Source organism: Psammomys obesus, unplaced genomic scaffold (genome assembly GCF_907164565.1).
Source record: "Psammomys obesus unplaced genomic scaffold, mPsaObe1.curated_primary_1811, whole genome shotgun sequence".
Lineage (NCBI taxonomy): Eukaryota > Metazoa > Chordata > Mammalia > Rodentia > Muridae > Psammomys > Psammomys obesus.
Genome location: NW_026590677.1, coordinates 7,956,436 through 7,981,758, shown reverse-complemented (window position 1 = coordinate 7,981,758; position 25,323 = coordinate 7,956,436). Strand labels below are relative to the sequence as shown.

Below are 25,323 nucleotides of genomic sequence, written 5' to 3'. Positions count from 1 at the left end.
CACATGGAAACTGAACAACTTACTACTCAATGACAGCTGGGTCAAGGAAGAAATAAAGAAAGAAATTAAAGACTTTCTAGAATTCAATGAAAATGAAGGCACAACATACCCAAATTTATGGGACACATTGAAAGCAGTGCTCAGAGGAAAATTTATAGCACTAAGTGCCTACAAGAAGAAATCCGTAACATCACATACAAACAACTTAATGGCCCAAATGAAAAACCTAGAAAAAAAAGAAGCAGATACACCCAAGAGGAGCAGACGGCTGGAAATAATCAAACTAAGGGCAGAAATCAATCAATTAGAAACAAATAAAATTATCCAAAGAATCAATGAAACAAAAAGCTGGTTCTTTGAGAAAATCAACAAGATAGACAAACCCTTAGCCAAACTAACTAAAAAGCAGAGAGAAACCATACAAATCAGCAAAATCAGAAAGGAAAATGGGGACATAACTACAGACACTGAGGAAATCCAAACGATTATTAGGTCATACTACAAAAGCCTATATGGCACAAAATTTGAAAATCTAAATGAAATGGATAACTTTCTTGACAGATTCCATCTACCAAAATTAAGTCAAGATCAGGTAGAAAGACTGAATAGTCCTATATCTCCCAAGGAAATTGAAGCAGTCATTAACAGTCTCCCCTCCAAAAAAAGCCCTGGGCCAGATGGCTTCAGCACAGAATTCTACAAGACCTTCAAAGAAGTACTAACACCAATTCTCCTCAAACTATTCCATAAAATAGAAACAGAAGGAACACTACCAAACTCATTCTATGAAGCCATAGTCACTTTGATACCTAAACCACACAAAGATCCAACCAAAAAAGAGAACTTCAGACCTATCTCTCTTATGAACATTGATGCAAAAATACTCAATAAAATACTTGCAAACCGAATCCAAGAACACATCAAAGATATCATCCACCATGACCAAGTAGGCTTCATCCCAGGAATGCAAGGGTGGTTCAACATACGGAAATCCATCAATGTAATCCACCACATAAACAAACTGAAGGAGAAAAACCACATGATCATCTCCTTAGATGCTGAAAAAGCATTTGACAAAGTCCAGCACCCATTTATGTTTAAAGTCTTGGAGAGATCAGGGATACAAGGCACATACCTAAAGATAGTAAAGGCAATATACAGCAAGCCTATAGCCAACATCAAACTCAATGGAGAGAAACTTAAATCAATCCCACTGAAATCAGGGACAAGACAAGGCTGCCCACTCTCTCCATATCTCTTTAACATTGTACTTGAAGTCCTAGCCAGAGCAATAAGACAACTAAAGGAGATCAAGGGGATACAAATCGGAAAGGAAGAGGTCAAAGTGTCACTATTTGCAGATGATACGATAGTATATATGAGCGAACCCAAAGATCCAACCAGAGAACTTCTTCAGCTGATAAACACCTTCAGCAAAGTGGCAGGATACAAAATCAACTCAAAAAAATCAGAAGCCCTCTTGTATACCAAAGACAAAAAGGCTGAGAAAGAAATTAGGGAAACAACACCCTTCACAATAGCCACTAATAACATAAAGTACCTTGGTGTGACTCTAACCAAGCAAGTGAAAGACCTGTTTGAGAAAAACTTCAAGTCTTTGAAGAAAGAAATTGAAGAAGATCTCAGAAGATGGAAAGATCTCCCGTGCTCATGGATTGGTAGGATTAACATTGTGAAAATGGCCATCCTGCCAAAAGCAATCTACAGATTCAATGCAATTCCCATCAAAATACCAACTCAATTCTTTACAGACCTTGAAAAAAAGATTCTCAGCTTCATATGGAGAAACAAAACACCCAGAATCTCCAAAACAATCCTGTACAACAACAGATCATCTGGAGGTATCTCCATTCCCGATCTCAAGCTGTACTACAGGGCAACAGTAATAAAAACTGCATGGTATTGGCATAGAAACAGAAAGGAGGATCAATGGAATCGCATAGAAGACCCAGAAATAAACCCACACACCTATGAATACTCAATATTTGACAAAGAAGCCAAATCCATTCAATGGAAAAAAGACAGCATCTTCAACAAATGGTGCTGGACCAACTGGATGTCTACATGCAGAAAAATGAAAATAGATCCATATTTATCACCCTGCACAAAACCAAAGTCCAAGTGGATCAAGGACCTCAACATAAAACCAGATACTCTAAATCAGTTGGAAAAAAAAGTGGGAAACATCCTAGAACTCATTGGCACAGGAGACAACTTCTTGAACAGAACACCAACAGCACAGGCTCTAAGAGCAACAATCAATAAATGGGACCTCATGAAACTGAAAAGCTTCTGTAAAGCAAAAGACACTGTCATCAAAACAAATAGACAGCCTACAGATTGGGAAAGAATCTTCACCAACCCTTTATCTGACAGAGGGCTAATATCCAGTATATATAAAGAACTAAAGAAGCAGAAAAGCAACAAACCAAGTAATCCACTTAAAAAAATGGGGAACAGAGCTAAACAGAGAATTCTCGAAAGAGGAACATCGAATGGCAGAGAAACACTTAAAGAAATGCTCAACCTCATTAGCCATTAGGGAAATGCAAATCAAAACGACCCTGAGATATCACCTTACACCCATCAGAATGGCCAAGATGAAAAACTCAAGTGATAGCACATGCTGGAGAGGTTGTGGAGAAAAGGGAACCCTCCTCCATTGCTGGTGGGAATGTAAACTGGTTCAACCACTCTGGAAGTCAATCTGGCGCTTTCTCAGACAAATAGGAGTAGTGCTACCTCAAGACCCAGCTATACCACTCCTAGGTATATACCCAAAATTTGCTCAAGTACACAACAAGGACATTTGTTCAACCATGTTCGTAGCAGCTTTATTTGTAATAGCCAGAACCTGGAAACAACCCAGATGTCCATCAATGGAGGAATGGATACAGAAATTGTGGTATTTTTACACAATGGAATACTACTCAGCAATCAAAAAGGAGGAAATCATGAAATTTGCAGGCAAGTGGTGGGATCTAGAAAAGATCATTCTGAGTGAAGTATCCCAGAAGGAGAAAGACAAACTTGGTATATACTCGCTTATATAGACCTACAAGATATGATAAACATAATGAAATCTACACACCTAAAGAAGATAATCAAGAAAGTGGACACAGGCGAAGGTGATTAATCCTCATTTAGAAAGACAAATGGGATGTGCATTGAACTTATGACAGGAGTCTACCACAAAAGGCATCTGAAAGACTCTACCTAGCAGTGTTTCAAAGCAGACACTAAGACTCACAACCAAACCCTCGGCAGAGTGCAGGGAATCATATGAAAGAAGGGAAGTTAGTATGATATGGAAAGGATAGGAGCTCTACAAGGACCAAATATATCTGGGCACAGGGTCTTTTCTGAGACTGACACTCAACCAAGGACCATCTATGGATATAACCTAGAACTTCTGCTCGGATGTGGCCTGTGGTAGCTCAGTAACCAAGTAGTTTTCCAAAGTAAGGGGAACACGGACTATTTCTAACAGGATCTCAAGGGCAGGCTGTTTGACCCCCCCCCCCCCAGGGGAGGAGCAGTCTGTTAGGCCACAGAGGAGGAGTTTGCAGCCAGCCCTGAAGATACCTGATAAAACAGGGTCAGATGAAAGGGGAGGAGGTCCTCCCCTATCAGGGGACTTGGAAAGGGGCAGGGAGGAGACCAGGGAGGGAGTGTGGGGTTGGGGAGGGAATGAGGGTGCGGGATACAGCTGGGACACAGAGTTAACAAAATGTAACTAAAAAGAAAAAAAAAAAAAGAATGTAGAACCTGCAGGATTTTACCTCTTGTGTCTTAATAATAATTCAAGGACCAGACTTCCACTTTTGGGAGACGCTGCTTTAAAGGGAAGGTTCTGTTCTGCTGTCTCCGTACCCTCTGTCTTCTCGAGATCACTTAGAGAATGTCAGACCCAACTGCCTTTGAAACACGAAACTGCCTTTCTTTTCATTTTCACATTTCATGTAATTGTATAGATAATACATTTCACTTGAATCAAAAAAAAAATTTACCTATTTCTTCTAGCTTTTCCAATTTTGTGGAGTACAAGTTTTTAAAGTATGTCCTTATCAGTCTCTGGATTTCTTCAGTGTCTGTTGTTATGTCCCCATTTAATTTATTTATTTTTAGTTAATTTAAAAATTAGATTTACCAATTTGAGTGTCATCCTTGCACAGGGGCCATGCTAATCTTCTCTGTATCGTTCCAATTTTAGTATATGTGCTGCCAAAGAAGATCAATCCTTACCTAGAAATACAAATAGGATGGACATTGGAAGTAGGAGAAAATGAGAAGCAGGATAGGAGCGTACCGCAGAGGGCCTCTGAAAGACTCTACCTAACAGTGTATCAAAGCAGATGCTGAGACTCTTAACCAAACTTTGGGCAGAGTGTAAGGAATCATATGAAAGAAGAGAGAGTTAGTAAGACTTGGAGATAACATGAGCTCCACAAATATATATGGGCCAAATATATCTGGGCACAGGGGCTTGTCTGAGACTGCTTATCCAACCAGGGACCATGCATGGTTATAACCTAGAATCTCTGCTTGGATGTAGCCCATGGTAGCTCAGTATCCAAGTGTTTCCCTAGTAAGGGGAATAGGGACTGTCTCTAGCATGAACTCTATGGCTAGCTCCTTGACCTCCCCAGCCCCCCATGGGAAGAACAGCCTAGCTAGGCCACAGAGGAGGACATTGCAGCCAGTCCTGGTAAGCTAGGGTCAGATGGAAGGGGAGGAGGACCTCCCCTATAAGTGGACTTAGAGAGGGGCAAGGAGGAGATGAGGGAGGGAGGGTGGGATTGGGAGGGAATGAGGGTGGGCACTACAGCTGGGACACAAAGTAAATAAACTGTAATTAATATAAAAAATAAAAAAAATTATAATAAAAAATAAAAAAAACTTAGATTTATTTATTGTACTTTAAATGCATGAATGTTTTATTTGAATGTATGTACATGTACCACATGTAAGCCTGGTGTCCACAGAGGTCAGAAGAGGGCATTGTCTTTCCTGGAACTGGACTTATGGATGTTTGTAAGCCATCATGTGAGAGATGGCAACTAAACTTAGGTACTGTACAAGAGCAACCAGTGCTGCTAACTTCTGACCCATCCCCTTAGCCCCATTAATTAGTTAATTTTTATAGACTACTTGGTCCAGTTAATACAGCCAGTGTGTGCATAGAGGTAGGGCTAACCATGGGAGCATAGGCAACCTAACAGGTACCACCATCCTGAAGACAGCTGTCTCTTCTTCCCTAGCAGCCATCAACTGTCAGTAGATCATCAGATATAGGCTAGGCCTTGTGAGCTCTTTCCCTTTAGTTGTGTTTTCCTGACTGGTTTGATCTTGTTCAGGTCTTGTGTAGATAACCCTGCTTTTGTGGATTCATGAGTTTATTGGTCCTGTCATATCCAAATGGCAATGGTTCACAGCAGTCCTTTATAATTGTGGCTCTAACATTTTTTTGCCTCCACTTCTGTGATGCTCCATGAGGCTTAGGACATGGGAAAGTGATATAGAAGTTCCTTCTAGGGCTGAGCAATCAACCATCACTTATTGTCTGCATTTTAATCAGGTGTGAGTGTCTATTTGAACTGTCAGCTACTGCAGAAAGAAGTTTCTCAGATGAGGAATGAGTACTTGTTTTATTTTATTTTATTTTATTTTATTTTATTTTATTTTATTTTATATTATTTTATTTTTTTAAAGACAGGGTTGTGTGTAGTCCAGGCTGGCCTGAAATTTGATATGTATCCAAGAATGACTCCAAAGTCCTGATTCTTCTACTTCTACTTCCGAAGTGCTGGAAATACAGGTGTAGGTCACTATGGATTGTTCATACAACATCAAGGCCCAAAGCCAGGGCTTTCAGCATACTAGGCCAGCATTCTCCCTTAAAAAAAAAACACACAAAAGAAAACAAAACAAAACAAAAAACCAAAACGACATTTCCATCCCTTGGGTTGTTTTTAAATCAAATTTCCATTTGAGGCCAAGTGGAACCTCTTTTAGGTACCTTAGAGCCCTAGATGACCTTGGTCATTTTGAAATGTTAGGCTATTTCCAGCACACTTAGATAATTTTCTGCTCGAAATTTGAAGTCAATGAGTTCTTGTTTCTTTCAGTGATAAATAATATACAGAGGCTACAGTGTAGATTAAAATTGTGCTTGTTTAAACTGGATTGGTTATATTTTGAAGTCTTTGTTATAGACAAAGCATCTCTGTCTCTGTGTATGTATGTATATGTGTGTGCTGGAGGACAACTTTGGATGTTAAGGTGCTGCCCACTCTGACACAGGCTCTTTTACTCACTGGCCTGGTACTTGCAGAGTAGGAAATATCTGGCTGACCAATGATTTTTTAGGGGGTCTCCCTTTCTCTGTATTCCCGGTTCTAGGATTGCAAGCACAAGGCACGTTGTCCTGCTTTCCTGCTTTTTTTCACTTGTATCCTGGGCTTGAACTTAAGTCCTCACACTACAAGGCAGGCACCTTACCAACTGAGTTGTCTTTCTAGCCCAAATATGTTTTCTTGTGTGTGTGTGTGTGTGTGTGTGTGTGTGTGTGTGTGTGTGTGTATGTGTGTGTGCATGAGTATGGAGAACAGAGATCAACCTTCAGTATCATCTTTTGTTGATTTGTGCCCCCCTATGTAGACTTTTAGAGTTTCTCGCTGAATTTGGAACTTGCCAATTTAGCTAGAAGCCCTAGGGTTCATGTTTTCTCTAGCTCACCAGCCTATGATTACAGGCATACACCACTGTATCTGGCTTTTACATGGGTGCTAGGGATTATATTTAGATCCCAGTGGGCCAAAGAGATGACTTAGAGGTTAAGACCACTTACTGCTGTTCCAGAGGAAACGAGCTTGATTCCCAGCACCCACATGGTGATTCACAACCTTCTTTCCCAGTAACCCTGGTTTCAGGGATTCCAGTGCCATCTTTTGGCCTCCATAAGTACCAGGAACACACATGGTACACAGACATGTACAGACAAAAAACCCATACACATAAGATAATAAAATAAAATAAGAAATTAGGTCCTGATGCTTTTTCGTAAACACTTTACTGAATGAGCTATTTTTCCAGACCCCCCCTGCCCCAGTATATTTTATTTTAATAAAGAGAAAAGATTTCATATGGCCATAATGATTCAGGTAAATTAAATGTTTAGAATTGTAGTTTTAATCCAAGTTTTTTTTTATTTTTATATTGTATTACTTATTCCTTAATGAAAAATTTACCTTCTGAACACAGTAGAAACACAATTATGAATTTGTTTGATACTGTTGTGTAGAGTACGAATAGGATTACAAAGAAATATGTATTGAAAAGATCTGAGGTTTTCTTTCTGGTTCCTTTTGTCAAAAAATTATGCCCATGAAATAATTCATCTCTGTATACATAAGATTCCAAATTGATGCTTGATCACATGATCACTTTTTTTACAATTTGGTTTTCAGATTTGATAGACTTATTGAGTCATTTATTTGAGACTGGGCTTCATGTAGTCCACATTGGTCTTAAGCTTATAATGTAATGGAGGATGACCTTGAGCTCATTTTTTTTAAGACAATATTTTCTGGCTGGCCTGGAACTCACATTTTTGTGCCTCTGTCTCCTGAGTGCTGAGGTTAAAGCTGTGTACCTCCTTGCCAGAGTGACCTTGAATTGCTTATCTTCTTGTTTCCATTTCCTGAAAAATTCCTACTGTCATTCCAGGCATGCGCCACCACATTTGGTTTATGTGGTACGGGGTAACACATGCTGTATTTATTGTTTATCTGATTTAATTTTATGTTATAAATTTTCTAAAATAGCCACATGATTCTAGAGACAAACCTAGAAATTAAAATTGCATTCAGAAGCTGGGCGGGTGGTGAACACCCGTAATCCCAGCACTCTGGGAGAGGCAAATCTCTGTGAGCTTGAGACCAGCCTGGATTACAAAGTGGCGAGTCCAGGACAGTCAAGGCTACCTAGAGAAGCCCTGTCTTGAAGGAAATTAAAAGAAAGAAAGAAAGAAAGAAAGAAAGAAAGAAAGAAAGAAAGAAAGAAAGAAAGAAAGAAAGAGAAAAGGAAAGAAAAGGAAAAAAAATTCATGCCTTTAATCTTAAGAAGGAGAGGCACTGTCACCTCTGTGAATTTGAGACCAGCCTGTTCTAAATAGCAGGTTTCATGATAGCCAGGATAACATAGAGAGACCCTGTCTCAAACAGAGAGGTCAAATATTGATTTTTGACCCTTCTTTCAGACTTTTTCTCTTATTATGGGAACACTTTTTCATTTTTGCTTGTATTAAAAAAATTAAATCTCTTCCTTTGTAGTTTTAAAATGGCTAACTGTATACAGTGTTTTGTACTTTGGTTTTTAAGCCTTATATGTATGAGACAATTTCATGTAGCCAGCCTTGAACTTAACTATGTAACTGAGGATGACTTTTAACTCTCCTGAACGTCCTGTTTCTATGTCCAAAGTGCTGAGATTATAGGCATATGGCACAGCTGGCTTGTACTTCCATTGAAAATATTATTTATATATTTGAGAATGTCATACATTTATAGAATGTGTTTTGATAATATTTACCCCTCCCTTACTCTCCTTAATTACTCTAAGACCCCTTCCCCACATTTCTCTTCAAACTTCAAGTCCTCTCTTATATTATTTCCTTTTTATAGTTGCATAACAATATGTAGTGCAGTTATACTTTAAGTTTTTGTTTTTATTGGTATGGACAATTGCTTCCTTTCCATACTTGCTTAGTTTTCTATGAACTTTTTGCTAATTTTTCCCCAGCTGCTTTGAAAGCCCTGTTGAAAGATCCCCGGAGGGTATCTTCCGTCTGAGAGACCCCTGCCCAAGGATCAACGAGTCCAGGCGTTCGGATGCAAACAGCAAGAGGCTTTTATTGGATACTCGGGTACCCGGGGCGGAAAGTCATTCGGGGGACTTTGCGCGCCCCCTTGGTGGGAAGCTGGGGTTTTTATAGGGTTTTAGAGCAGAAGCGTGGGTACAGAAGCGAGAAGCATGGTTACAGGGGGCTGATTGGTACGTTTACATGAGACCACGATTTGCGTCAAAGTTTGGCAGAGACACCAAGATTCCAGGAACTGGGTGGTCAGAATGGTCATGATGACCCCTAGACGTGGCCCGCCACCTGTTTGTTTTATTTTTCCCTAGGACCCTTATCTTAACTGGAACAGTCTCACAGATATCCATGAGGGTGATTAACACAAACTGTTTTTAGCTCAACTGGGGCAGCCTGACCGCAGATATCCCAAGTGGGTGACACAGCTGGGTTTCTTAGTAATTTTCCAGTTTCCCATTAGCCTTCAGAGTTTTACAAAACAGTGGCGTCCCACAAAATGGCGTTAGCTATGTTTAACTTAGGGTGAGGCTTTCACTGTGAAGCATCCATTAGTGTTTTCCATCTGCTCAACAGCTTCTGTTTGTTTTCCCCAAAGACCTTTTTTTCCTGGAATCTGCTTTCCTGGTCCCATTAGACCTGCATAACTTTCATCCTGGGTCTTTTTTCTCTTAACTTTGTGTGTATGTGTTATATATACATTTTGTGTGACATTATTCTTGGGGAGATGTGATTAAATATCTACTCACTCCAGGTAGGGAACTAATGATAGACCAAAGTGAGGACACCACCACACTGAGCTTGGTTAACCAATGAGAGGTTGCTTACAGGAGCATAAATAACTCAAAGGCTGCTGCATTGCAAAAAGCTTACCTCAGCATGAATGAGAGCTCATGAAAGCTGGAAACTTAGAATTCACTGCACAGTCTTCAGGCAGTTCAATAGGTTGGAGAATGTCCTTTCCAGGCAGCTCAGTTCATCTGAGCCTCTTACAGGTGGCTTGGCTGTGTCTTTGATGCTAGGCAACTTGGGTGATCTGCCTTTTATAGGTAGCTCAGCTGATCTGAGAGTCTTCTAGGTATCCCTGCTAGTCTGAGAGTGTCTCTTAGCAGTTCTTATTGCTTCTGTATGCTTTGAGAGGAACTGTCTAGTAAATGTGTTCCATTTCAGAGACTTCCTGAAGCCTTTCTGAGCTTAATGATCTTTCATGAAGGATGGAATATTTCATCTTTTTAAAATATCCTACTGTGTTGACTATGAGTAATAAAATGGTGGAATTACAAGAGATTTAAAAAAATCCTACTGTGGAGTTGGGCAGTAGGCACACACACCTGTAATCCTAGCACTCATAGAGGCAGAGTCAGGCAGAGCTCTGTGAGTTCAAGGCCAGCCTACTCTACAAAGCAAGTCCAAGACAGACAAGGCTACACAGAGAAAGTCTTGTCTTGAAAAAAAACATAAAACAAAAACCAACCCCCCCAAACCCTATTGTTTCATCTCCCCTTTAACGTTCTGTGTTTTAATTAACTTCTCTCCAAGATGGAGAGTTTTATCTCAGGAATTTGTTACACAGAAGCACATGTGCCTACGAGTACATACATATTGTCACTGTGTATATTGAGACTAGAGGTATATGTTGAGTATGTTCCTCAGTCACTCCCTAGTCTATTTTTTGAGACAGATTTTTTTCGTGGAACCTGGGACTTTTTTATTGGGCTCAGGTGGCTGGCCCACAAACCTCAGAAATCCTCCTGTTTGTACCCCTCCCCCCCACTCAGGCTAGAACTGGGATTACAGATGTATGGTGCACCCAGGTCTTCTGTGGGTGCTGGGGACCTACACTCTGGTCCTCATGATTGTGTGGCAAGCACTTTACTGACTGAACTATCTCCCCTGTCCCCTTTATACTGGAACTTTTTTACTGCTGTACAGTCTTGTCTTTTGTTGTTGCCTGTCTGTTTTAAGACAAGGTTTCCCGATGGAGACCAGTCTGGCTTTGAATTTGTCACAATCCTGCCTTTGCCTCTTGAGTGCTGAGATTACATGTGTGTGCAATGACATCCAACAATATTGTTTTTCCTCTTTCTTATGTCATGTCTTATTTTTTAGTTTGCATCTTAATTTGCCTAGGGCACAATCTCCATTAGTTTCTTGAGGAAAGGTATCTGGGACACAATGGTTAAATTTTTGCAGAACCTTGATACTCACTGCAATCTTGAATTTGTGGCCATCCTCTTGCTTTTACCAATCAAGTGCTGGGATTATACGCATGAGCTACCATGCCTATTGTAGGAAATCTATCTTTATGACCCAAATTTAATGATCCTATTAGTCTTTCTTTACTTCATTGTACTGAACACTTTTTAGGTCTTATCCATCTGAAAAGTAATACTTCAAAATGTAGGGAATTTTCTTTATTTCTTTGAGTACCCCTGTCTGCTCTGTTTTCTGTGTTCTTTTCTTTTTCTACCTCCTTTCCTTCGAATCTTAGAGTTCATTGCTGCTTTTATAACCTTTAGCACTTTCTCAGCTCATATTTACCATCTTTTTTGCCTTTTTGTCATTGTGAAAAATTTCTGACTTAAATGGCAAAACATTTGCTGATTCTCGTCTATTTTCCTCTTAATTTTAAAACCATTTTCTTTATCTTTGTTTCTTTAGCACCTTGTTGATTTTAGTAGTGTAAATCCATCCATCCATCCATCCATCCATCCATCCATCCATCCATCCATCCACCCATCCACCTGGCTATCCATCTATTTGTCTGTCATCTGCCCCTTTTGGGATTTCTTCCTTTTTAATTTTGTATTTTATTGTGGAGGCTTTATTCAACTTGCCTGGTTGTTTCTTTCTTGGGTTCACTTCTGGTGATTGTAGGGATAGCTCTCATGATTCTGTCAATCAAGATCAATAATATGGGACTATTACTTTCTCCAAAGAATGATTTTTTTTATTTAACTTTTATTAATTACACTTTATTCATTTTGTACCCCCCCATAAGCCCCTCCTTCCTCCCCTCCCGGTTCCACCCCCCCTTCTGCATGCATGCCCCTCCCCAAATCTACTGATAGGGAAGGTCCTGCTCTCCGTCTGTCTTTCTGATCTTAGTCTATCAGTTCTCATCAGAAGTGGCTGCATTGTCAGGGTTCTAGGTTATCTCCACGGATGTCTGGTTTCTTATGTGCAAAGACGACCAGAGGTCCTGTAATTAGTAATACAGATTTCCTAGTCTTCCTGGATGTATCTCTTCATTACCACCTTTGTGCAAAAGGTGGTATAAAAGTTTCAGTACTTTTGTGACTCTGAGAAGAACCTGGTAGAGGAAGGATACCAGACAGAGAAATTTCTTGGTAGGATGAAGGGTTGAATTCGTTTCTCTTTTAAAAAAAAATAGTTATTTCATGAGTGTTTGCCTGCATGCATGTCTGTACACCACATGTGCATAGTGCCTGTGGAGGCCAGAAGAAAGCTTTGGATCCCTGGGACTAGAGTTGAGGAAGTGAGCCACCATGTGCGTGCTGGCAATTGGACCTGGGTCTTCTTCAAGAGCAGTTGGTGTTCTTAACTGCTTCTCCTGATGCACAATCTTGTCATGTACCTCAGGATAGCCTAGATCATACTATGTATTCCAGACTAGTATAAAATTTATACTTCTCCTGACTCAGTCTTTCAAGTGATGGGATTAGAAGCATGTATCCTTTACCACTTATTTCCCAGTTCTTTGTTCAGATTTTTAATCAAACACTGATTTTAGCCATGTACTTTTATCATATTTCTGTCTTCTGCAGTATCATGTTCTATAGGAAGAATAATTTATTGAGTACACTGTAAAGGAGCAGTAGGCTGGGCAGAAATTAGAGTACTGTCTGCATTTCTACCTTCAAGCATAAGCCTTCAAGCATACCTTCAAGCATAAGCCTTTCTTGGATTGTGTGGGTTGATAAACCTTGTATCTCTTCAGGTTCTTCTTGGTAGGCATTTTGGTTTTGAGACAGGATCTTGTTATGTAGCCTAGGTTGGTTTTGAGCTTTCTATGTTTCCGACTCTGTCCTTTAAGTACCAAGATTATGTGCCGCCACTCCCAGTTCATCCTTTTGTCTGGTTTGGTTTTTTTTTTCCTTTTCTGTCTATGACTGCTTTAAGCATCCATGCATGTGTGTGTGTGTGCCAGGTACCCACAAAGGCCAACTAAGGGCATTTGCGGTATGGTTGGTGAAAGTAAATACAAACTCAAGTAGGTGTCTAGTAGACAAATAAGGTGAAAGTTAACAGAGACCAGATCTTGTAGTGTAGTGAGAGGTCATTGTAGCTTCCTTTCCTTTTATTGTGAATGAGATGGGAATCTATTGAAAGTTGTGATGGGTACGTGGTTGTCATTATCTGATTTGTTTTTAATAGGATCACTTGGGTTATGTGCATCTTCTCTCCCTCTAGTTCCCCTATTTCTTGAAATAGTCTCCCTTCTGCTTTCATGCATTAAAATAATCTGGATTTTATATATGAGAAAAAACATTTTCCTTTCTGAGTCTTATCCATTTTCTCGCAAATGATATAATTTTATTATTCTTCATAGCTTAATAAAGCTCCATTGTGTATCGTCTACCATCTTTTTTTTTTTTTTTTTTTTTTTTTTTTTTTTTTTTTTTTTTTTTTTGCCATCCCTCTGTTGAAGGTTGGTTTCACATTTTGGCTATTTTGAATAATGCAACAATAAACACAGTGATGCAGACATCTCTGTGTTATGCTGATTTGGATTTCTTTGAGCAAATACCTTGTGAAATGGTATAGCAAATTCAATAATGCTAGTTTCAATTTTAAGTTTTTGAGGAACCATACTGAAATTCATAGTAGCGACACTAATTCAAACCCCCACCAACATGTTTAAGTCTTCCCATCCCTGACAGCATTTGTTGCTTGTTTTCTTGCTGATAACCATGCTGATGGGGTAAAGGTGGAGTCTCAGTGTACTTTTAATTTGCATTTTTGTGGTAGCTAAGGATACTGAACATTATAAATATGAGTTTGGAGGACCCATATTTACTTTTTATTTATACTTTTGAGAACTCTCCAGTAAATTTGACCATTTATTGTGTGGTTATTCTTTGAGTGTTTAATATTTGAGTTTGTGGGAGGGATTCAAGATGGCGATACCAAGAGCACACTGTGTCTGATGAGAAGGACAGCAGTGACTGCACAGCGACGAGCAGACCAAACTGTGGGCCCTAAAACACCAGAAGTTGTGTTTCCCAGGTGAGAGAAAACACCACAGTGAAGGAAGCAATCAGGTCTAATCTCAGTTTACCAGCTAAACCCCTGGAATAGTTCCCGGGTCCTGGCAGGCACTCAGTTGCCAGCCCAGAGACACTTGCCTGCATGCTCGACTCACCATCTCAGACAGAATTGTGTACCTGAAAACACCAGACACTGGGTTTCTCTGTCAGGGGGAAACCCCACTGTGAAGGAAACATCAGGTCCAACTTCAGGGCACCCAGCCAACCCCCCCCCCCCAAGGAAAAGTTCCTGAGCTCCTACAGATACTCAGTCACCATGGAGGAGCCACTTGCCTGTGCCTGTGTGATCTACCCAGCATCCCAGACTGAACTGTGGACCCCAAAGCACCACAGACTGGGTCTCCCTGTCGGGATGAAACCCCATGGTGAAGGACTGACCTCAGGACACCCAGATAATTCCTGGAAAATTTCCTCAGATCACACAAGCTCAGAACTCTATCCTCCAGCCACACACCTGTGTGCGGCTTTCACCTGCTACTAATTAACGCTTGGGTACTGGTGCATAGAGCTCCAACCCCAGACTTACAGAAGCCTGGGTCCCACGGGGTCAGTCCCCAGAAGCTGCTCCAAAGCACAACCTGTCTCCTTAGCTAAACCAACCAAACCTCAGGGTTCCTTGGTTCTTCAAGAGGGCTGCACCCAGAAAACAGTGTCTGAGCAGCAGCAGCTCACTAAATTCAGAGCAAGAAACCCAGTGGCAGGGAAGCTGTCTTCAGGACTTCTCCTGGTGAGAGGAGAGCCACTGGACTACCAAGGAGCCCAGTTACCTCACAAGACTATACACCTGAGGAGAGCTGTGGTAATTTCCTGAAAAGTACCGGCCATTTGGTGACCATACCCAAAAAGCTGAGGAGGCCTCCTTCAAGAACAACCATCTTCCTGCCAAGGATTCCAGCAGGCACCAGAGTATAACAGCTAAAACTTGAGACAGCCAGATGGGTAGAGGCCAGCATTAAAGGACAGTCAACAAAAGCCAAAGCAATATGGCATCTCCAGAACCCAGATGTTCAGGGGCAGTTAGCCCTGGATACCCTAACATAAGTGAAATTCAAGAAGATGACCTTGCATCTATGCTTAAGAAGAGGATAAAGGAGGAAACAAATAAAATATGAAAAGAAATAGAGGAAGATGAAGTCAAACAGATTATGGTTGCCTACAAAGAAATAGAGAAAGATAAAGTCAATTGGATTATGGCCATCTGTAAAGAAATACAGGATGATACAGCCAAGCAGTTTGTGGCCTTTAGAGAGGAAATAATTAAATCATTGAAAGAAATAAAATAAATAGAGAAAAGTTCAAACAAAAGGTAAAGGAATTGAAGGAAAAGCAGAGAAATACAATCAGACAGGTGAAGGAAATCAACAAAACAGTTCAAGGTCTGAAGATAGAATCAGAAAAATTAAAGAAAACACAAATCGAGGAAATCATGGAGAGAAAGAACTTAGGGAAGAAAACAGGAATGACAGAGGTAAGCATGATCAATAGACTACAAGAGACAGAAGAAAGAATCTCAAGGGTTGAAGATACAATGGAAGAAATCGATGTATCCGTCAAAGAAAGTGTTAAATCTAAAAAATTGCTGACACAAACCATCCAAGAAATTCAAGACAATATGAAAAGACAAAACCTAAGAATAATAGGAATAGAGGAAAAAGAAGATTCCCATCTCCGATGCCCAGAAAATATTTTCAACAAAATCCTAGAAGGAAGTTTCCCCAATTTACAGGACAGGCCTATAAGCATACAAGAGGCCTACGAAACACCTAATAGATTAGACCAGGAAAGAAAATCCTCCTGCCACATAATAATCAAAACAGTAAGTATATAGAACAAAGAAAAAAAATACTAAAAGCTTCAAGGGAAAAAGGCCAAGTAACATATAATGGCAAATCCATCAGAATCACACATGACTTCTCAATAGAGTCTATGAAAGCCAAAAGGGCCTAGACAGATATCATGCAGACCCTAAGAGAACACAGATGTCAGCGCAGGCTACTATCGCCAGCAAAACTCTCAGTCATCATAGATGGAGAAAACAAGATATTCAACAACAAAAAGAAATATAAACAGTACCTACCAATAAATCCAGCCTTACAGAGTATACTGAAAGGAAAAATACAACCCAAGAAAGCTAACAACATCCAGGTAAACACAGGAAATAAATAACTTCACTACAGCAAAACTAAAAGTAGCCAAGCACACAAACATACTACCACAACCAACATCAAAATAAAAGGCTCTAATAGCCAGTGGTTATTAATCTCTCTCAACATCAGTGGACTCAACTCTCCAATAAGATGACACAGACTAACAGAATGGATATATAAACCAGACACAACAAACTGTTGCATACAAGAACACACCTAAGTCATAAAGATAGATACAACCCGAGATTGAAGGGCTGGAAGACAGTTTTCCAAGCAAAGAGACCCAAGAAGCAAGCAGGAGTAGCCATTCTAATATCTGATAAAATAGACTTTTAACTAAAATTAATAAAAAGTGATAGGGAAGGTCACTTCATACTCATCAAAGGAAAATTCCACCAAGAAGACATCACAATTCTAAACATTTATGCCCCAAAAACAAAGGAACCCACACTTGTAAAAGAAACATTAATAAAACTGAAACCACACATAGATCCCCACACATTAAGAGTGGGAGACTTCAACACCCCACTCTCAACAAAGCACAGGCCAATAAAACAAAAACTAAACTATGACCATGTAGGCTTCATCCCAGGTGTGCAGGGGTTGTTCAGTATTCTGCATCAATGTAATCCACTATATTGAAGAAACCATGGCACTAACAGATGTCATGAATCAAATGGACCTAACAGACATCTACAGAACCTTTCACCCAAACACAAAGACTGTTCTTTCTCGGCACCTCATGGAAACTTCTCCAAAACTGTAGACCATATAGTTGATTACAAAGCAAACCTCAACATATACAAGAAGATTGAAATAATCCCTTGTTTCCTATCAGACCACCATGGAATAAAGCTGGACATCAACAACAACAGAAATAAAAAAAAATCCTACACACACATGAAAACAGAACAACTCACTACTCAAAGAGAGCTAGCTCAGGGAAGAAAGAAAAAAAATAAAGGCTACCTAGAATTCAATGAAATGAAAGCACAACACACTCAAACTTATGGGACACAATGAAAGCAGTGTTAAGAGGAAAGTTTGTAGCACTAAGTGCCTTTATAAAGAAATTCAAAACATCTCATACAAGCAACTTAATGGCACACCTGAAAGCACTAGTACAAAAGGAGCAGACACACTCAAGAGGAGTAGATGGCTGGAAATAATCAAACTCAAGGCTGAAATCAATAAACTAGAAACACAGAGAATAATTCAAAGAATCAACACAACCAAGAGCTGGTTCTTCAAGAAAATAAACAAGATGGGACAAACCCTTAGCCAACCTAACTAAAAGGCAGAGGGACACTATCCAAATCAACAAATCAGAAATGAAAAGGACACTGAGAAATCCAAACAATCATTAGGTCTTACTTCAAAAGCTTAAATGCCACAAAGTTTGAAAATCTAAATGAAATGGACGGTTTTCTTGATGGATTCCACTTACCCAAGCTGAATCAAGACCAGGTAAATAAATTAAGTAGTCCAATATCCCCTAAGAAAATAGAAGCAGCCATCAAAAGTCTCCCATCCGGAAAAAAAAAACAAAAAACAAAAAACAAAAAACAAAACAAAACTGAGGGCCAGATGGTTTCCATGCAGAATTCTACCAGACCTTCAAAGACCCAACACCAATACTCCTCAATCTTTTCCACAAAATAGAAACAGAAGGAACATTACCAAACTAATTCTATGAAGCTATAGTAACCTTGATACCTAAACCGCACAAATACTCAACAAAGAAGGGAATTTCAGGCCAATCACCCTTGAACATTGATGTAAAAATACTTCATAAAATACTTGCAAAAGGAATTCAAGAACGCATCAAAGATATCATCCACCATGACCAAGTAGGCTTCATCCCAGGTATGCAGGGGTTATTCAATATATGCAAATCCACCATATAAACAAACTGAAAGAAAAAAAAAACATATGACCTCCTTCGATGCTGAAAAAGCATTGGATAAAATCCAAAACTCATTCATGTTTAAAGTCCTGGAGAGATCAGGGATACAAGGCACTGACCTAAACATAGTAAAGGCAATATACAACAAGCCTATAGCCAACATCAAACTAAATGGAGAGAATCTTAAATCAATCCCACTGAAATTGGGGACAAGGCAAGGCTGCCCACTCTCTCCATATCTCTTCAACATAGTATTTGAGATCAGCAATACAAGGCACATATCTAAACATAGTATACAGCAAGCTCATAGCCAACCTCAAACTAAATGGAGGAAAACTTACATCAATCCCACAGAAATCAGGGAAAATGCAAGACTGCACACCCTCTCCTTATCTCTTGAACACAGATCCTGAAGTTCTAGGTAGAGCCATAAGACAACTAAACGAAATCAAAGGGATATGAATCGGAAAGGAAGAAGTCAAAATATCAGTATTTGCAGATGATATAATAGTATTTATGAGTGACCCCAAAAATTCTTCCAGAAAACACTTTCAGCTGATAATCACCTTCGGCAAAGTGGCTGGATATAAAATTAACTCAAAAAGTTTTGAAGCCCTCCTGTATACAAAAGACAAATGAGCTGAGAAAGAAATTAGGGACACAGCACCCTTCAAAATAGCCACAAATAATATGAATACCTTGGTATAATTCTAACCATGCAAATGAAAGAACTGTTTGAAAGAAACTTCAAGTCTCTGAAGAAAGAAACTGAAGAAGATATCAGAAGATGGAAAGATCTCCCATGGTCACCCATCAGTAGGATTAACATAGTGAAAATGGCCAATTTACCAAAAGCAATCTACATATTCAGTGCAGTTCCCATCAAATTACCAACTCAATTCTTTACAGACCTGGAAAGAAAAACTCTCAACTTCATATGGCAAAACAAAAAACCCAGAATAACTAATACAATCCTGAACAACAAAAGATCTTCTAGAGGTATCTGCATCCCTGATCTCAAGCTGTACTTTACAGCAACAGTAATGAAAACTGCATGGTACTGACATAAAAACAGACTGGTGGATCAATGGAATCGAATCGAAGACCCAGAAATAAACCCATACTCTTATGGAAACTTAATTTTTGACAAAGATGCCAAAACCCTACAATGGAAAAAAAGATAGCATCTTCAACAAAAGGTGCTGGTCAAAATGGATGTCTACATGTAGAGAAATGCATATAGACCCATATTTATCACCCTGCACAAAACTAAAGTCCAAGTAGATCAAAGACGTCAACAGAATTTCTTTATCCATTCCTCAACTGAGGGGCATCTGGATTGTTCCCAGCTTCTGGCTATTATAAATAAAGCTGCTACAAACATGGTTGAAGAAATGTCCTTGTTGTATACTTGAGCATCTTTTGGATATATGCCTAGGATTGGTATAGCTGGACCTTGAGGTAGCACTATTTCTGTTTGTCTGGGAAAGCACCAGATTGATTTCCAAAGTGGTTGTACAAGTTTACATTCCCACCAGCAATGGAGGAGGGTTCCCCTTTCTCACATCCTCTCCAGCATGTGTTGTCACTTAAGTTTTTGATCTTAACCATTCCGATGGGTGTAAGGTGAAATTTCAGGGTCGTTTTGATTTGCATTTCCTTGATGAGTAAGGCCGTTGAGCATTTCTTTAAGTGTTTCTCTGCCATTCTATATTCCTCTATTGAGAATTCTCTGTTTAGCACTGTACCCCAGTTTTAATTGGATTATTTGATTTGTTGCTATTTAACTTCTTTTTTTAAGTTTTTTATTTTTATGTTTATTAATTAGAGTTTATTCACTGTGTATCCCCCCTGTAGCTCTCTCCCTCCTCCCCTCCCAATCTCACCTTCCCTCCCCCTTCTCCACGCATTCTCCCCCTCCTGTCCACTAATAGGAGAGGTCTTCCTCCCCTTTCTTCTGATCCTAGTCTATCAGGTCTCATCAGACTTCATTGTCTTCCTCTATGGCCTGTTAATGCTGCTCCTCACTCAGGGTGAGGTTATCAAAGAACAGGCCAATCAGTTCATGTCAGAGATAGTCCCTGTTTCCATTACTCTGGAACCCACTTGGACACAGAACTGCAATGGTCTACATCTGTGCAGGGGTTCTAGGTTATCTCCATGAATGGTCCTTGGTTGAAGTATCAGTCTCAGGAAGGACCACTGTGCCCAGATATTTTGGTTCTGTTGCTCACCTTGTGGCACCCCTGTCCTCTCCAGGTCTTACCCACTTCTTTCATAAGATTGTCTACACTCTGCCCAAAGTTTGGCTATAAGTCAAAGTATAAGTATCTGCTTTGATACCGTGCATGGTCGAGTCTTTCAGAGGCCCTTTGTAATAGGCTCCTCTCCTGTACCCTGTTTTCTCCCTCTTCTGATGTCCATCCTCTTTGCCTTTCTGAATGGGGACTTCAATGTTGAGAATGCTGTTACAAGGATACCTATGTTTACCCCAGTGGGTGGGAGGGATCCAATGTCTGGCTGCTAGTGTATAGGGACTCTGGATCTGGGACTCTGCACGCACTCACCTGAAGGTGCACTCACTGGCTCACAGGCCTAATCAGAAAGTGCAGGGGTTCCCTTCTTTTCTACTTTCAGATTTGGTCCTTCAGGGGTAAGTAGGAGATCTGTTAGCTCGGTGGTGTCCACTATTTGGCAGCTTGTCAGGGAGACCTGTACTTTGGCTAGCCTCCTCTGCCATCTCAGTCACTGAGCATGGAGGCTCCTGTTGGAGATAGCCACCAACCCTTCGCAGCTACAAACCTGGAAGGCCCATACTGCTGCCGCCTCTGTTGTCTCAGTCACTGAGAAGCTAGGCCTAGCTTTTGCACAGCTATAGAGGCAGATCTAGTAGGCCTGTACAGCTGCCTGCCACAGCTGCAGGCCTGGGAGTCCCTCCTCTGCAGTCTTAGTCACAGAGCTTGGAGGCTTGTGCTTGGGGCAACCACTTCCACCTCTGCTGAGCAGGGAGGCACTTGTTTGGGGCAAAGGGAAGTGCAGTGGGGTTGAATATTCGCCACTCTCAGTCTCCTGAGGTGTCTGTGGGTGACTTGGATCCAAACTGTCCTAGCTTACGATTGTACCCTCTCACCTCTCACCCAGGAAGCTTCAATGTTGATGTTCTGGCTTCAGCTGTCCCTCCACTCACCAATTTCAGAGTTTTGGATCCTGTGCCCCTCAGACAATGTACGTGCTGGTCACTGCCATTTTGGACCACCCTCTGCAGCCTTATTTGTAATAGCCAGAATCTGGAAACAACCTAGATGTTCCTCAAGGGAGGAATGGATACAGAAATTGTGGTACATTTACACAGTGGAATACTACTCGGCAATTAAAAACAAGGAAGTAATGAAATTTGCAGGCAAATGGAAGGGAGGACTAGAAAAGATCATCCTGAACAAGGTAACCCAGAAGCAGAAAGACACACTCAGTGTATACTCACTTATAAGTAGATATAATATATGATAAACATACTAAAATCTATAGTCTTATAGAAGCTAAGTGAGGAGGAGGACCCTAGGGAAGATGCTTAATCCTCATTCAGAAGGGCAAGCAGTATTCCATTGTGTAAATGTACCTAAATGTACCACAGTGTCTGTATCTATTTCCTGGTTGAGGGACATCTAGGTTTCCAGATTCTGGCTGTTATGAATAGAGCTGCTACGAACATGGTTGAGCAAATGTCCTTTTTTTTTTTTATAGTTGAGCATATTTTGAGTATAAGCCTAGTAGTGGTATAGTTGAATCTTGATGTTGCACTATTCCTAATTTTCTGAGAAAGCGCCAGATCAATTTCCACAGTGGTTGTACAAGTTTACTTTCCTACTTCCAATGGTGGTTAAATAGAAGAACTGGAAATAGGGGATATATTAAGTTCTTATGAGTTTGGCTACAGTGTGAAAAAAAGACGCAGAGAATTAGGTAATAGGGAATATGGATTCAAGAATTTTTTTTTTTTGAGACAGGGTCTCCTGTAGCCCAGGCTGGTGTGAAACTCACTACATAGCTGACGATAACCTTGAATTGTTAGTCCTCCTTCTTTCTCACAAGTTCTGGGATTGCAGGCGTGATGCCTGCCTGACTTATTTCTTTTTCTTTCTTTTAAACATTTTTAAGAAAGATTTGTTTAATTATGTGTGTGGTTTTGCCTGCATGCATGTATATGTACCATGTGCATGCCTGATGCCCACAGAGGCCAGGAAACAGTATTAGATCACCTGTTACTGAGTTACAGATGGTTATAACCTGTCAGCTTGGTGCTGGGAACCAAACCAAGATCCTGTGGGAGAACAGTCAGTGTTCTTAACCACTGATCCATTTCTCCAGCCCCTGCTTGTCTTTGAAAGAGAAAGAGTGAGAGAATGCTTGTCTGTTAATGGGAACGGTCTGGCACTAAGGCAGAAAAATGATATTTCTGGGTAGAAAAAGAGAATTGTTACAACAATGGGCTTAAATAACTATACATGTTCTTTCTCCTTTATTTCATCTGAGTAGGATTTCTAGGTATTCTGCTATTTTAATGAGAACATCTATTGAGTCTTAATACTTAAGTGTTCTCATAAAAACAGAAGTCACTCTTCATTTTAAAATGGTCATACATTGTTGAATTGTAGTTTGTATTTCCTTAAACATAATTTCCACATGAGGTTTAATTTTTTTTCAACTATCATCTTTTCAAGACCTCTGACATTTGAATCTTGCTTCTAAAAAGCATCCATTTTTAACAAGAAAGTAAGTAACATTTGAACTGGTCCTGTTTCAAAAGTACCAACCCTAAGATGTGAAAAATATGTTCAGTGTAGTTAAACATATCTTCTATATAGGAAATGACAGAAGTGATAAAGTGTAGCCTCCTCTGATCTCATCTTTGCAGGTGGCACTATTTTTTAGTATAACTTCCCCTTCTCTACATAATATGGGAAATGTCGTAGACCTAGATTTTATGTGATGTGAGAATAAAAGAGCTGTAAATCAGATACTGTGTTCTATTTTCTACCAAGTGGCTTCTGTTTGAAAAGTTTTGTTTTATTGATTTTTTTTTGGTTTGGATTTAAGGATCAAGCCTAGAGCTTTGTGCATATAACCATGTCCTCTACCAATGATCTGCATCCCCGTTTTTTACTTTAAGGGAGTGAGATCATTGCAACAAAATAGAATTGTATTCAACTTGTATTTTTTAGGAGAAAATGGAAGATCAGAAAAACCTATACTAAATTTGGCATCTGACTGTATGTTACGAAAATGATAGGCTTGTTGTAAGTAAGAACAAATGACAGCAGTTTAGTAAAGTACTAGTAAATAATGCTAGAAATAATCCACAAAATTAGAAGTTTATTATATTTACTATCACATACAGAATAACCTAAGATCTTTCATCTAAATATGTTATTTATTTATTCATTGATATCTACTTTCAAAACTGTTATTGAACATATGTATGTGCCAGATGAAGGATATAATATAAACCTTAATGAAACATAGAGTTTAGAATATAAATAATGGTGATGTCTTCCATAAGGTCATAGGGCAAAGGTTGACTGAGTATCCCCAGTAAGCCTGGAACTCAGGATCCTTCTGCTTCAGCCTCCTAAGTGCTTGGATTATAAATATGTGTTTACACAACTGTCAAAAGAGCATGTTTTATGTCACTTTTCTTCTTAGGGCAGCTTAAATAAATTACCACAGGCCAGAGAGATACAAACAACAGAGGTTTAGTTCCTTCCTGTCCGGAATATATAAGTTTAAGATAAGAGTCTGGCAGGTTTGTTTTTTTCTCAGGCCTATGAGTATCTTTCTTCTGTGGGCCCACATGCTCTTTATTCTACATATTTAGCCCTTGTGTTTTTCTATGTGTTCACATTTCTCAGTCTTCTTCATTTTCTTCTTCTTGTTGTTCTTCCTCCTCTTCTTCCCCCTTCTTTCTCTTTCTTTGTCCCTCTTCTTCCTTCTAGACAGAGTCCCATGTAGCCCAAGATAGCTTCAAACTTGTTTTGTAGACAAGGATGACCTTGAACTTCTGATCCTTCTGCTTCTACCTCCCAAGTGCTGATATTACAAGTATGTGCTAACATGCCCTGTTTTTATGCAGTGCTGGAGTTGGAAAATCCTGTACTTCCTGCATACCAGGCAAGCAGTCTACCAGATGAGCTGTATTCCTACCCCTACCTCTCCTCTTTTTATAAAGATGCTGGTCAGATAAGAGTAACTGTCCTTAGTGGCTTCTTTTAATTTAATCACCTTTTAATTTTATGTACTTGGGCTGGAGAGATGGCTCAGTGGTTAAGAGCACTGGCTGTTCTTCCAGTAGTCCTTAGTTCAATTCCCAGCAACCACATGGTGGCTCATAACTATCTGTAGTGAAATCTGGTGCCATCTTCTGGTGTACAGGCACACATGCAGGCAGAACATGTATAAATAATAAATAACCATTTTGAGAGTCTCACTAGTTAGCCTGGAATGATGTTAAGCTTCAGATTCTCTGACCTCAGCCTCTTGAATTTTCACAGTATGATGACTTACATGGCTGGCTTCCTTACCTTATTAAAGATGTGTTTCCAAATACAGTCATATTCTGAGAATCTGGGGGTAAAAGCTTCAACATATACATTTTGGGAACATAATGTAGCCTTGGACAATGACCCAGAATGAATAATTTGTTGTTGGACTTGTTGCTTCTGCCTATATTCAATATCAGTTTCTTCTTAGTACTGTAAAGTATTCCTTCGACAGTCTTCAGTAGAACCCTGTCTTCTGTTTTATGAAGGTGGATAACGGCATGAGCTCACAGTTCAAACCAACAGCCAAGGACACACAATGGCTATTGTCACTTTTCATTCCCAGGGATTAAGTCAGGTTAGCCTAGCAGGATAAGCCACTTCTGTAGTACCTCTATACAATGCTCCAGTTAATTTAGTTTTAGAGCAGATGGCAGATACTACACATCTATAGAATATTTGTATACATTAGAGAGCAGGTTTGAGGACAAAGAGGAGTTGGTAAGAATATAATATAATGTAACCATACGAGTGGCATAATCAAATCACAAAG

At 39.8% G+C, this 25,323-nt stretch overlaps 1 protein-coding gene and 1 pseudogene across 1 annotated transcript in view; one reads left to right on the top strand and one right to left on the bottom strand.

Moving 5' to 3' along the window:
• Positions 1 to 25,323, top strand: part of Trmt2b (tRNA methyltransferase 2 homolog B) — a 79,066-nt gene that overhangs the window by 30,678 nt on the left and 23,065 nt on the right. The window contains 1 exon segment of the mRNA XM_055608328.1: positions 24,982 to 25,128. Coding sequence (XP_055464303.1) covers positions 24,982 to 25,128 — 147 coding nt within the window.
• Positions 4,157 to 4,257, bottom strand: LOC129677689 (U6 spliceosomal RNA; annotated as a pseudogene).